Genomic DNA, 13,754 nt, shown 5'->3' on the forward strand with positions numbered 1-13,754 from the left:
TTCAAAAAAGACAGAGGTGGTACAAGCTCTAACAGGGATGAAGAACCAACCATCCAGTGCACTGGAAGAAGCAGCTGTACAAGAAGAGTTGGGGTTTGAACAGAAGTAAACATGAGGCAGCGTTTCAGAGCAATGAAAATCTGTAGAATATTCATAGGGAGATTGTGAAACCTCACTGTCTCTCTGAGACATTTTGCTAGCCAAATTCAAACATCTCAGGCCCTACCAAAAGTGGGGTTACAAACCTGCTTTTGGTATTTGCAGTATCACCCTGCCTTAGTATGAACATGAGCACAAGCCTTTGTGGGTGCAGGGTGTTCTCTTTTCTTTTGTTCCCCAGTTTAGAGGGTTGCTCTTTCCAGGCAAGATATCCTCCAAATGACCTTCAGCACAGAGAAGGCAGTTTTAATTATTCCTATGTGGCTTTTCTTTACTTCTTCTCAGCCACCCAGCCAAAGGAATGAAGTGAAATAATCTGTCTGGTACAAGTTTTTGTAGGCTACCAGAGAACAGATGAAGTAATCTGACATCCCTTTCCATCTGAAAACGCAGTGAATTGAAGTATGAAAGCTGGGAACAGTCCAGGAGCCACTGCTGGCCTATGGCATTCCTTTTATCCTATCACTGAGTTCTGTTCAGATACCCCTCTCCCCTCCTTTCAAGGAATTAGCACAGACAATGGGTTTGTTTCATAGTAACAAAGCTGGTGATCAAACTGGCTTTGACACTCAGCATAGGTTTTATTACACTCACAAGCCAGAGTTGTTGTATCTGGTTAGTAAGCTTGTTTTTTTACAAAGATAATCGTTTTATACTGCATGATTTCCAAACTATTAGAAGGATTTAATGTATGCTGAAGCCTCTACCAAGCTGTTTTGATAAGCAGTCTTATTTTTTGTTTAGCAAGGTCTTACGGGTGATCTTTAGTCCCTCAGGGAAGAGCTCATAAAAGTCTTAAAAGTGCTTTTGCAGAGCTTTATTTATTATTTTTAAGCATGAAGATTACTAGCACAAAGATAACAAGGCTCTTATAGTACAACATGTTCTTTGTTTTTGCAGGTTATAGCTAACATATTAGGAGTTCTCAGAATGCCAGTTTTGTTTGTTAAGTGTTTTGAGAGCAAATAGATGTAATCCTATATTGCGTTATTTTCTTAAAATGAGTTTAGCTGGAGAAAGCAGCAGTAGGAGAGATCTGGTCTGTGTATGGGTGTCAGGAATCATGTCACCACATTTACCCATTACAAAGTAGTTGTTACAATTTTACTGTATTTAGTATCTAAAGATTTGCAAATTATTTTATATATGGGGGAACACTTCATTGCAAGAAATGGGACAAAGAGGTGGGCTAAAAATAAAACCTAAATATAGACCACAGAAGAAAATAATTTAAAAAACCCCATGCTTGACATTCAAAATAAAAAAGTTCTAAAATTTCACTCACAACATTTTCTCATATATTTTTACTACAAACAGATCCACAATTTGCATATAATTCTTTGATTTTTAATAAATCAAGTAAAAATGATGGGATAAGCAGTAAGAAATACTGAACTTGTGCTGTATGTTTGGGGATGGGCTGGAATGCAGAACAGCCAGAGGAGAAATGTTTGTCTTAAAGCATCGGTTATCAGATTGTGCTCTGTGCTAGAGATAGTCTGATAATGGTCTGGTGAAGAGGCACGGAGAGTCACCCAGTCACACTGTGCTGGTTCCACCTCTTTATTTTCAGGCACCTGTAATGAAGTCAGTGAGAATTAAATGAATGTATCTGTTATTGTGCATTTTCAGAAATCCCACTGGGCACCTCCTTCTATCTGTAGATACTTAAATCCATGAAAAATCTGTTCCTATGCTCTCTAAATCTCAAAGGATAAAGTTAGAAATCAGTGCAAAACGGATTTTGAGTTATTCCTTTTGTGTGAATGCAACCAAACAGTTTCTTGCAACTCATCTGTAAACCTTGGAAATGTTTGAAATTGTCTCTTGATCATGCAGTTTTGGCAGCAGTTTGAGTATCGTGGTATTTGGAAAAAATCAAGGTACATTTCAGTGTTCCTGTCAGATATTGTGGGGTGGCACTTGATATATGAGAGAATTCCCAATTTCCGGTTTCAAGTGATTGGGCTGTAGTGCCCCATGGGGTAATGTAAGAGTAATATAAGTGCTCAGTATTTATTGCATCAATAAAAATGAAAACACAACTGCTGTGAGGCTTTTGGCCAATAATCTCTAGGCTTTTTATATCAATTATCTAAAATGCCCCAAGCTGCAGGAAATATTTATTACTGTCTCAGTTTACATATGGAGGAAAAAGGTAGAGGAAAGGGAAGTGTCTGATGTAGCAGAGTTCCTGTAGCAGATGGTTGTCTTTTTGAGCTTTGAACCATTTTCAGCCAGGTTCATGGATATCAAGCACTGGAAGTACCTGTTAGTCTTCCCACTGAAATCTCTGCCAATGTATCTCTGCTTCATCAAAAAGAGGTTATTAATTAGATACAGCACTTGATGTCAAATAAATAAAACCTGAAGGACAAGAGCTAGTAGTAATTGCTAAAAATAAATAAAATTCCATTACCAAGCGAAATTTTAACGTTTTAGAGGGAGAACAAGATGTTGTCAGGATTCTGTAAGTCTAATAATTGGTAGTACCTCCAAGATATGGGTCATGGAGTTCCAAATACATTGTGTCAGTAAAGCCAAATCAGTATTTGATTTGAATGTATTTCTCTTGATGGTAGCATGGTCACAGTAAAAAGAAAAAAAATGTGCCTCTCTATTCACTGTGTTTAGTTCACCTAATTCAGGTAAAATTCTTAGCTCTCTGCCACAATGGCCCCTTCAGCTGACTCTTCTGATCCATTCATTAACTTATTCACTCTCATTTCATTTCCTTGTAATCATTAAAACCAGTCCTAGGAAAATAAAGAATTGGTATAAGGATAGTGGTTGGTTTGCATAGATCTAATTGCAGACCCGTAGCCTTTGGATGTACATCTTTCCAGGTTTATTTTTATGATGCCCTTCCCCACACATATCCCTCTTTGGGTTATGTGTCAGTTCTTACTTCCTAATGATGTATTTATCTTCTTCCACCTGCTTTTCCCTTCTATGACCTTCTATACAGTCTCCTGTTGGCTTACTGTATCCTCCACTGTTTCCTTTTAAATCTCCTTGGGATCATTCTTTGCCACCACTGATGAGCAACTTTACTACGTGGAGACTTACAGATAAAAGACCTATTTAAATATAAGCTAGATGGAAGGAAATTGTAACGTGAGAAACACAGTGTTCACTGGGAAGCCTTATGTGTTTGATCTTCCTGAAGGTGCCAGGTTGACAGCCACCTTAAACCAGTCAGGTTTGTGGCAATACATTCTCTGCAGCCCCTGTGACACAGAATGTAGAAGGAGAGAGTTTTCCAAATCACTTAAGTGGTTTGAAAATATGATTCCCATTGAAAGGTGATGGCACTTAGGCTCCTGAAGTAAGTTAATGACATTAATTAAGGCAAGGATTGTAAATGGAAGGTTAAGAAAAAATTAAAGATCATTCTTGCTTTGTGAGTATTTTGTGTCTGTTTTGTTTCTTTTAAACCTTAACAAGTACTGGAAATGTCAAGTTGAGTTTTCTCATAATTGCTGGTGGGCCTCCTGTGGGCAATGGAAGTGTTTCTACAGCTTCCAGATTCTCACTTGAAGTAGCTTTGCTGTTGAATCTTACACATAGATACTCATTTCCTAAAATATTGTTAGGGAAAATAAATTTTAAAAAATAGGAAACAGTACTAAATTGCTGGAGAATCATTTGTCTTCAGAAGTGTGAAGTATTCTGTTTTCTGATTATCTCTTATGTCATACTGTTACCAGCCTCCTGGTCACTATGGAGACTATAAAATAGATGGGCCTACATGTCTAATGTAGAAAACAGGGAAAAAAACCCTGCCTTTGGTCTTCCTTACACATTCTAAAAGAGTGAACTATGGGCAAAATTCCAGCTTTGAAAAAAAGAACCTTTTTGGTTGCTTTTAGGATCGCAGGCTTCTTAAAATCAGACAATATCTATGCTTGTTTTAAAGACACAGGTATTTTATTCCAGGTGTTTTTGGCTGCAAAACCAGCAGCTTGATTCTCATTATATCTTTCTTTTTTTTTTCCCTGCAGATGCAGACTTCATGCATACCATATGGTGGTAATTAACAGTTTCAGACTTAGTTCTCAGTTTTCTTCTGCTTCGATTCTTGGTTGGTTTGGGACAAAATTTTAATGTCACAGAAGCAGAGTTTTCTGTCTGAGTTTAATTGCAGACAGGAGTAATGTGCATCTCTAGATGAGGAAGGAGTAGATGAGATCTATTTAGAGCACTAAGAGATATTTTGGAAATCTCACCAAGTACAACCTGTTTCTTTTCATTAAGCCTTTAAATGTTTCTCTGAAGAACTGAAATAGGCCTCCCTTGGACCCTGGAAACAGAGAGAGACAATTTGAAAGATACAGCTGGAATGAAGAGTTTCTTTTAACAGCACAATGTTTGCACTTTTTATGAGAGCAAGGGTAACATTGTGTAATCTTTAAAAAATATATTGCTCAGTGAGGACAAGTCCATTGTCCAGTGACGTGACTTTTCCTGTCAATCACAAAGGTGACAAGGGGGCTAGATTAAGTAAAGCTTGCCCAAGATTAACAAAGGAAGATTATTGACCTCATCCTGAAAGGGCAGAAGCCTGTTTTATCATTAAACCTTGGAAGAGGTATATTCCTCCATAGGTGGAAAGCTGTTTGGCAATATCAAGGCAACTTTCTTGTAAATGAACAAGTCTTCCTGTGGATTCTAGCTTGGAACAGAAGCAGAAGACACGTAATGTGCACCGGTCCCATTTTTTGTTGCTGTTGCTGGGGGGGAAAGAAGGGCCTAGTGTTTGCTTCAGCAAGATCTGTGTAGGTCCTTGTCTGCCTTTCTGAAGTGGGAAAAGCAAGAATCAGCAGCATCAGGTGTTGGTGAGTACGATCCCAGCTCAGAGTTGGAGGGAATGTTGGGCCAGCACACATTAGCAGAGCAATTCACAATGCAAATGAACAATAGAGCCCCATCCACCAAGCAGCTGCTGACTGCATAAAAGTGTTACCAGGATTAACAGTGCTGGAGGCTGGAATGTAATCAAACTTGAACAGGTGAAATGGTTACGCAGCTGAGAGAGACTGTTCTTTAGGAAAAGAGTGTTTGTCCACTGTTTGGTGGCTGAGAGATGGGTCTTGTGTGTGGCTTGATGGACTTAATTTTAAAACATCAGTAGTAGATATTGATGTTCCTTAATACCACATTACAGTGTTGTTGCTTTTCTCTCAGTTAAACTGAAGAAAGTCATGTCGATTTGTCCTTTTAAAAAAAGAACCTGCTAAATCTCACTTGTTGGGAGGGAAGTTCTCAGAGGATTAATTTTAGACTGTTGCTGACATATCTTTCTTGCCATTAAGGATTTCTCTGAGTGTTTTCAGGGGGATAGTTAAACTCTTGTATGCCGTATCAGAGGATTTTCTTTACTAGAAGTTTCTTAGCTTTATGCAACCATTGACACAAGCAGGTTTAATGTGGTGGAAGTATCCTTTCCTTTTACATGCCACAAGTAAAAATCCAGACCCACTGGGAGCTTTTTCACTTCTGCCAGTAATGGCATAAGAAAGAATAAAGTAAAAGAGAGGGACATGGACTGAAAGCCAAGATAACTGTTGCATGTTTCGCATTGTTTTTGTGAATGACAGAATAAAAAGATCCTGGGCTTGTGAGAAAGCAGATTCTGGAGCTAGTATGCTGGAGGATACATGTTGAAGTGTCATCAGCAGCAGAAGCTGGGGTGTGCTCTCATCCACCAGTACAGAAAGGAGAGGATTCCTCTTGGATTGCAAATCACGCAATGGATGTGTGATTGCTACAGATCTTTCTGAATGAATAATTCACTGGGGTACTGTAATTTAGCCCACTGAGATGTGATTGCAGCTGTTCCCCTACTGTATATGTGTTTTGATTGAGTGTCTTAAATCCCAGAAGTGTATAAATAGCCATGTATGTGATATGCAAACACTGCATACATGCACACCTAACCAGAGTGGTCTAAGGAAACTTCTTTTACGGCAATGGTTTCTTGATTGTATATTTTAGTATATAATTTGCCATTTTAAAAAACACTTCCCTTTCCTTTTTTATTCAGCTATGAAGTCTTCCTAACTGTGGTATTATAAATGCTTTTAGCCAACATTGTAGTAGGAGGATATCTCTGTTATTACTTTACATAATCATTCAATCTTGGGTTCTTATGCTTCTTCTCTTATAACAAACTGGTTTTATACTCAGAATATATTTGTACATAAAAAACCCCACTTGCATGTACCCCAAATGTACATGAAAACAGCAGGGGTGATACCTGAGGTTTAGGCAACTTTCACAAGTACTTTATGTCTGTGATCAATATGTGACACACAGAAACAGGAGTGAAAGTCTTTGGGACCTGCTTTGGATTAAAACAAGAAACTAGTTCCTGGTAAAATGAAGAAACACGCTGTTCTGTATTTAACTGATGGCATAGGTAGATTTAAGAACTGTAACTAAGGATGATATTTGGCTTATCTGTTTCAAAGTGTGAATAAGAAAGCAGCTTTCAAGATATTTCCTCTTTTATAGCCTTGTGTGTAGGAAAAAAATTGCCACTTGGTGATAATGGTTTAGAGTTTTAGATAAAATCTGAACTGATGCTGAAGTTAACCATTTTGCTTGTTTAGATTGGTGTTAAAAAATCAGTTTATTCAAGTCTTTATATGGGAAAAAAATTGCATTTGGGTTCAGCTAAGTTTGGTAGTCTGGTGTTAGCAACTAGGAATTTTCCAACTGCAGAACAGAAATGGAGGGAGTTGCAAGAAAAAGAAAAGGAGCATTTCTGTTCATTGGAGTCGGAAAATTTTTTAGGGCTTGGTCAAAAGCTCATTGACGTCAGTAGAAAGTCTGTCATTAACATCACCGGGTTTGGTTTTTGGGGCATATGATGGCCCAGATTGTAATCTCAGTTAAATCCGATTCTGTTAGGGAATTTATTCACTAGTATAACACATTCAAGCTGCTCAAAACTGTTTGCATTAAAAGTTTTCTTAACCATAGGTAGTCTTTTTGCCACAACAAAGTAGCCTGTAGAAACAAATATATTTCCTTTATTGCATGTCTTCCATGTAGCTTTAGTCAAATTTTATTGAAATAATTTTTAGCAATTTATGTTCTATTTATAAAGTATATCTTTTTTTCTGAAGTACTGTGGTTTATTAGAGCAGAGACATCAAAATTACTCAAAAAAAAAGAAAATTATAACACAAATAATTAAAAACAATGTGTGTGCATATTTATAGATATATGTATCACGGTCATACCCTCTGAAATGAAATGAAAAAATGAAAACAATGTAAAAATTAAGACTTTTTTAACCAAGTCTGTAACTCACATCACAAGATGATCCAGTGGCTTTTTAAAGAAATAATATTCATTAAACAGCTGAAGTACAAAAATGTAAGGTAATAGGACAGTGAAAAAAAATCCTGGAAAATCACATCAAAATAAAAACTATGCATGTTTACAGCATTATATTTTATGCAGTGTATTACTCTGCAGCAAGCTTTGTTTGGAGACATTGACCTAAGTTTTTCAGGTACAGATGGCATATATTAGCAGAGGAAAAAATGGGTTTGGGAGATGTGTACAGACAGGTAGAGTATAACAAACATGAAAGGAGAAGGAATTTGTGCAGAGAACGTTGCTTTATGTTGGAGGAGATGTGGAGGAGACGGCTCTCACATTAATGAAGGCAAGTCTGAAGATGCTGGAACCAGTTTTGCTTTCCGTTAAAATTAATGAGTAGACCTCTGTGGACTCTCACGTGAGGAGGGTTGTGTGCGTGTTCCAGGAAGTCACGGAGCTTTGCCATTGTGCTGCCAGGGAAAGTCATTAGGACCACCTTTGTGAAAAATACTATTTCTACAAGAAGTGAAGGTTTAAGACAGAAGAGAATAGAATTAGAAAACAGAAAGCAATTGCTTCATCCTTTATAGATGGGAGAAATGCTTGAACTGTGAGTAAAAATATGTCATATGGTGAAGGACATTTAATGTTTGGTTACTATTTTATTTCTTACAACAACTAGCCAATCAAGGCATTAAGCACTTTATAAAGTCAGGAAATTAATGGTCCTTGTAAAAATTGAAGGTTTTTTTAGAAAGAGAGCTGTAAAAGAACAAACAATTAAAGGTAATCAATACCATTGTTATTAGGAAACCTATGAGAACAACACTTCTTCTCAATTAGGGAAAAAGTGTATTTTATGTTTCTCTCTTGCAAGCTGATCTTTGTTCCTTCCAGCCTGTAATCTTGGTTTATGCTTTATGGATAGGCTTTGTTCTGGGTGCTTTTGAAGCATTGCATGCCTTTTTTAAAGGTTTCAAGAGAAGAACAAATAGCAATGAACTCAAAGAACAAAGGATTGTTCTTTCTTTCTTTCCATCTTTTTTTTTTCCCCCTTCTTTAAGAAAAGAAAGAAATGTTTCATCTTGTTTTTCTCCCCTTTCAGGAAGTTGATGGCAATAAAGTGATGTCTTCATTTGCCCCGCACAACTCATCTACCTCACCCTTGAAGGCAGAAGAAGGTGGGCGTCAGAGTGGAGAGTCCTTGTCCAGCACAGCCCTGGGAACCCCAGAGAGGCGCAAGGGGAGCCTCGCGGATGTCGTGGACACCCTGAAGCAAAGGAAAATGGAAGAGCTCATCAAAAACGAGCCAGAAGGTAAGGCCTGGGAAACTGGCCAAAATTTTCTGTGTTCTTTTCTTTTCTGCAGATCCTTTGGATACATATACTTTTTAGTCTTGCCATTTTCTGCTCTGTTCGCTTTTCCTGGTTAGCAGATTTAAGATGTTACCGTTCTTGTCTACATTAGAGGTAGATTTTGTCAGTGTCCCATCATAGCTAACATTTTTAGCTTTTCCCAAAAAAGAGAGTCTAGAGGTCTTTTTGTTACAGTTGCAATCTCCTCAGTATGCCTGCATTGAGCTACTTTTAATCACCTGGGGGCTTTTACACCGCTACTCCCCTCTCCCCATTCCTAGAGCTGAAAGAAATATTATCATCAATATCAATGTTTTTGTGACATGATCTAGTGTTCACATCATTATTTGAAAGGTAAGAAGTTAAATTGGGAATTCATGAAAGCTTTTGTGTGGGACACATTATCCTCTGTTTATCTGTAGTGCAGGTGCTGTACAGACGGAGAGAATGCGTGTGTTCCCTGCATCATGTGTGGCCAGCAAGTTTCAGCTTTGGCTTATAGGATTCATTTCTGGAGGACTGGTGTCTTTTTGAGACCCTCTCTCCCGTTGGTGGTGATAGCACTTGTGCTCTGTGGGCTGAGACTAAGATGAAAGATGAAGATTTTTAGTTTTTGCCTGTTTGGGGCAGAGTCAAAGTCCTGACTGGAAGATGAAGTTCTCATCATGTTCTCCATAGATATCCACATGCCTACTTACAGCTGCCTTTTCGGGGCACTGCGAGCCGATTGTATGAACATACTGAGCCTTGTTTCCTAGTGCACAGTAATGAGACGCTATTTTCATTTACACTCACCTATCCTGTTGTGCAAATCTATTTCAGATGCTTTAAAGCAGGGCTCTCAGGGCCAATCTCAGTGCTGAAGCATGAAGTGACAGCACCTACAAGAAAATCTTAGGACAACCTTGGATACTAGAATGAAAGTATGGATACAAACACGCTGGCACATACACAAGCATGACAGGATTGTAAATTAGGCTTTTCTTGACTGGAGTATGCAGTAAGGATCTGCTGGGAAACAAATTACTTGTCTAAGCATTTTTTTAATATTACTTACAGGATTTCTTTTGCTTTTAGGTTGACATAATGGTCAGTGCCATAACATACATGGTGCCTTTGGATGGAAAAGATCGGGGGGGAATGGGTGGGAAGGAGACCAGGCTTTTATCTGAGAGAGGAAAGAACAGCGAGTTCTGGGCAATGTATAAATACTCTGTTGAGTATGAGGTTGTACAAGCTGCACAAACTCCATTAAGGAAAGGCCACAGATAGACATGAGAATGGTTACAGAGCTTGTGCATTATCTCAGCTCTACTAAAATGAAAATATACAGTACAAACAAAAGATCTACAGCTTTGTGAAGAGATTGGGAGAGAGAGGAGGGGGAGCAACTGAATGTTGGGCTTTGCAAATGCATGCAGCAAAAAATCTTTTCTTCCCTCTAGCCATTGTTCTATTGTCTTTCAAAGGCCATTAAATTGAACAGCAGGTTGTGATGAAAATTTCATTAAGACCTAGTTAAATCATTATGAGGGTGCCATATTCATGTCTCTGCTTACTCCCCATCCAGGAAAAAATGAATAGGAAAGAGTTGAGCTTTTTTTCCCTTTCTCCTTAAAAGCGAACTAACAAAAGTTCAGAAGTTAGAAGAGAATGGGAAATGGGACATGAAACAAAAGGAGGCCAGAGAGGTGAGCTGGCTAGGAAGAAAATTAGACTTGCATAAGAGCACTGAAAGGTAGTGAGGGACAAATACATCATTTTGACAAGCCTCCCGCCCCCTTCCCTTCAGCCAACATGGTTGTTTTTAGAGTGGCTAATTAAAAAATATATATTTCTGGGTGCAGATGGCAAGACTGTTCTTAAAGGTCCTCGACAAATGCAAGTCTTTTTCCCTAAATGAGTTATATACTGATGCAATACAGTGTCTTCTCTGCTTGAACTCCAGCAGAAAATTATTGTCATGTCTTCTTCATGTAGTGCTAAAGTAAAATTGTCAGTCATCACTGGTTGCTAGTCAGGTAATTAGCATATTAATGAATTTCCCTGTGAATAAGATGTTACAAGTGGGAATCTTTGATAGTACATGTAGGTAAAAATGCAGCAATTTGTGATAAATGCATATTTCAGTAATGATTTTTAGTCTTGCTAGTTTGTAAACCTTTGTGAGATGGAGATCAAGAATCTTGGTTAAGCTTTGCTGCATTATGTCAACAAGAATAATATAATACTTTATTTCCCTTTGGGAAGAAAGGGAAACATTTGCACCAGTAGTTGAGGTTTAATTAAATCAATTTCCTGTGAATCTTCCAAAGACCAGATATGAGCCAGATTCCCATTTCTCTATGTGCTCAAAAGTTTATATATTATTTAACTTGTACAATGGGCTGTGTTTGCTCTCTTTTTATTGTTTGAAATAGTCTTCTGAATTACTGTGGGAAACGTGCTTTTGAAGCATTCTCTCAAATGGCCTGTTTCTTCAAAATCAGAAAAAAGAGAAGGGCTGGATAGACAGCTTTAGGTCTCAATTTAAACCTCCTATCAGGCAGGGACAGGGCTTCTCTTTTCTGAAATGGGCTTTAAGGACAAGTGAGATATTCCAAAATATTGATAACAGGTTTGACTGTTTCTAAGAAAATTTATAGATACAAGGTAAGCGGTATTCTTAAATTATGTTTGTTAGAAAATAAAAGTAAAACTTAGTAAATTTTGTCAGTAAAGGACAAGAATTTTTACATTTTAAACATACGGCTCAGAGTGCACCAATGCACACATGTACGTATGCACATATGTAAACACATCCCTGTACTCACACATGAGCTGATAAGGGAAGCATCACTCTTCATATAAATGGTTTTCATGTAGATTTGTTGTATATATGCCCTTGGTGAATGTGCCCTGTAGGAATCCATGCTACCTAATTTTCCAAAAGCTCATCACTTCCTTTTCCTCCTTAGATATGGGGGGGGGGGAATGTTGTTTTTGTAGGGATTTATACTTAGCTCTAAAGCTCCACGATTTACCCCCCTTCCCCCCCCCCCCCCCCAATTTTGCCATTTTCCTGTTGCTGGATGAAAGTATGTGATTGACAATGAGTCATGCTGACACAGAGATGTAAGTGTTTCAGTGAATCTAAAACTTGTGGAATTTTACTCATTACTAATACAGTGCTCATTTTTCTTCTCTCAAATTCTGTGGAAAATCCTTATATGCAGCTTTAGTATTAGGCCCCCAAAGGCATAAACCTATTACTGAAGTCACACAATGTTATTTTACATGAAACATTCTGTCCTTTCTAACTTGAGCTTCAGAAGAGGAGTCAGTCCCTTTTTATTCCTGGTATACAATAATGAAGATAATGGAGTGGGTTTGGAGAAGCCTTATACACTGTGGCAGACCTCAAGCCCTTGCCCCGAGGGTCGTCTGCCGACCATGGGATTCCTTTTGCAGCTAAAATCATTAGGAGAATGAGATACAGGCATGTTTTTCTTCTGTTTTCTTCAGGCATCAGAGGATGGCAGCGACTCTCTGTCTGTCTGTTCTCCTCATTTGTAGAAATGAAATGGAAATCTCTTTGAAGTCACTGAGCTTGACACAAGTTTGTGAAAGAAAAGACCAAAGCAACCACTTAGCTTTTCCTTGCACTATTAAAGGGATTGGATTGCTGTATTTTAATTTATGGCCTGTGCTTGTGGAAAATTAAATCTCTGAAATCTCTGTAGCCTTTCCCCTAAATGTATGGCTTGGCTTCTGGAAAAGAAAGAGGCAAACAAGTAAATTCCTTCTTATTTTTAGAGTAAGCTGGAGTACTCTTTGATTCTTTACATCTCCTAATTTTCATTAAGAATCAATCTTCTTTTTCCATTTTGGCAGTATATATTTGTAACAGGTTATGTATCTGTTCGTCTTTAAAACCTTATCAGTGGGTCTTCTGAGGCCAGATCCATGTTGTTGTATGGAATTAGTAGGAGTTCTGTATAAAGAAGGATCATATGAACAGCTATCTGACAACAGAGACTGAACACATGAGCTTGTGCGGGTACAGGCATTCATCTGCATGGCTCATTCTTCCTTGGTAAGGACCTCTGAAACTCAGTTCAGTTGGGCTGTTTAAACGAGTACTTTGAATTTTCTGTGAAGTCACGTACACAAATATACATACCTACCCACACACATATGTATAAAATATATTATATGTATTTAGACATAAATATATATGAACACACACACACAAATTATTCATTTATTGTGCTTCATATTTTTCCTGCTCCAAAATTTTGATCTTGCAGTCCTTTGGTCATCAGAGGGGGAACAATTAATCTCAGCTGTTTAGTAAGAAGGGAATACATGTGTTTGCAGAGCTTTAACAGGCAATGTGAGTACTAGATCTTCATGTATTATAGTAGGCAGCAATACTATAAGTAATTACTTGTCGTGAAAAAAGGAATGAGAAGAGCCTCTTGGGCATGATTTTTGTCTTCTGAACATCCCCCAAAGGCTATTTGTATTTGATGTTTAAGTTTACATCATAAATCACAACACCTGTTAATGTGGTAATTTAAATGACTGTTGTTCAAGCAGTTCTGTAACCTATAAAAGTGAGCCATACTGAATTCAGGCTCTGTAGTTGAAGTATCTCCTAACATTATCAAACTTTTAATCAGCAAATCTTGTAAAAAAAAATCAAGAGGTCTCCCTCTTTTTAAGCCACAAATTCCAGCACGGGCCATTCAGGGGCACAAGAAGGGTGGCCTTTGAAATGCAGACTCTTGTTTTTAAATCACATCTGATGAGATGGGAAGAAATAAAGTGCACGGAGTCGGGAAAGGCCTAAGGATACTGTAATTGGTTGAGGTTTAAAATTCTTTTATTTGGTTCTTCACTGCCCCTTTGACAGAGTACATG

At 38.0% G+C, this 13,754-nt stretch overlaps 1 protein-coding gene across 20 annotated transcripts in view; it reads left to right on the top strand.

Moving 5' to 3' along the window:
* Positions 1–13,754, top strand: part of SOX5 (SRY-box transcription factor 5) — a 609,605-nt gene that overhangs the window by 387,174 nt on the left and 208,677 nt on the right. For 19 of the 20 annotated variants that reach the window (XM_048300783.1, XM_048300780.1, XM_048300784.1 and 16 more), the window contains one exon: positions 8,600–8,810. In XM_048300783.1, the coding sequence (XP_048156740.1) occupies positions 8,600–8,810 (211 nt within the window). Of the gene's footprint in view, positions 1–4,756; positions 4,998–8,599; positions 8,811–13,754 lie in introns of those variants that run through there. The other variant, XM_048300794.1, reaches the window with a different exon arrangement.

This window comes from Corvus hawaiiensis, chromosome 4 (assembly GCF_020740725.1).
Source record: "Corvus hawaiiensis isolate bCorHaw1 chromosome 4, bCorHaw1.pri.cur, whole genome shotgun sequence".
NCBI lineage: Eukaryota > Metazoa > Chordata > Aves > Passeriformes > Corvidae > Corvus > Corvus hawaiiensis.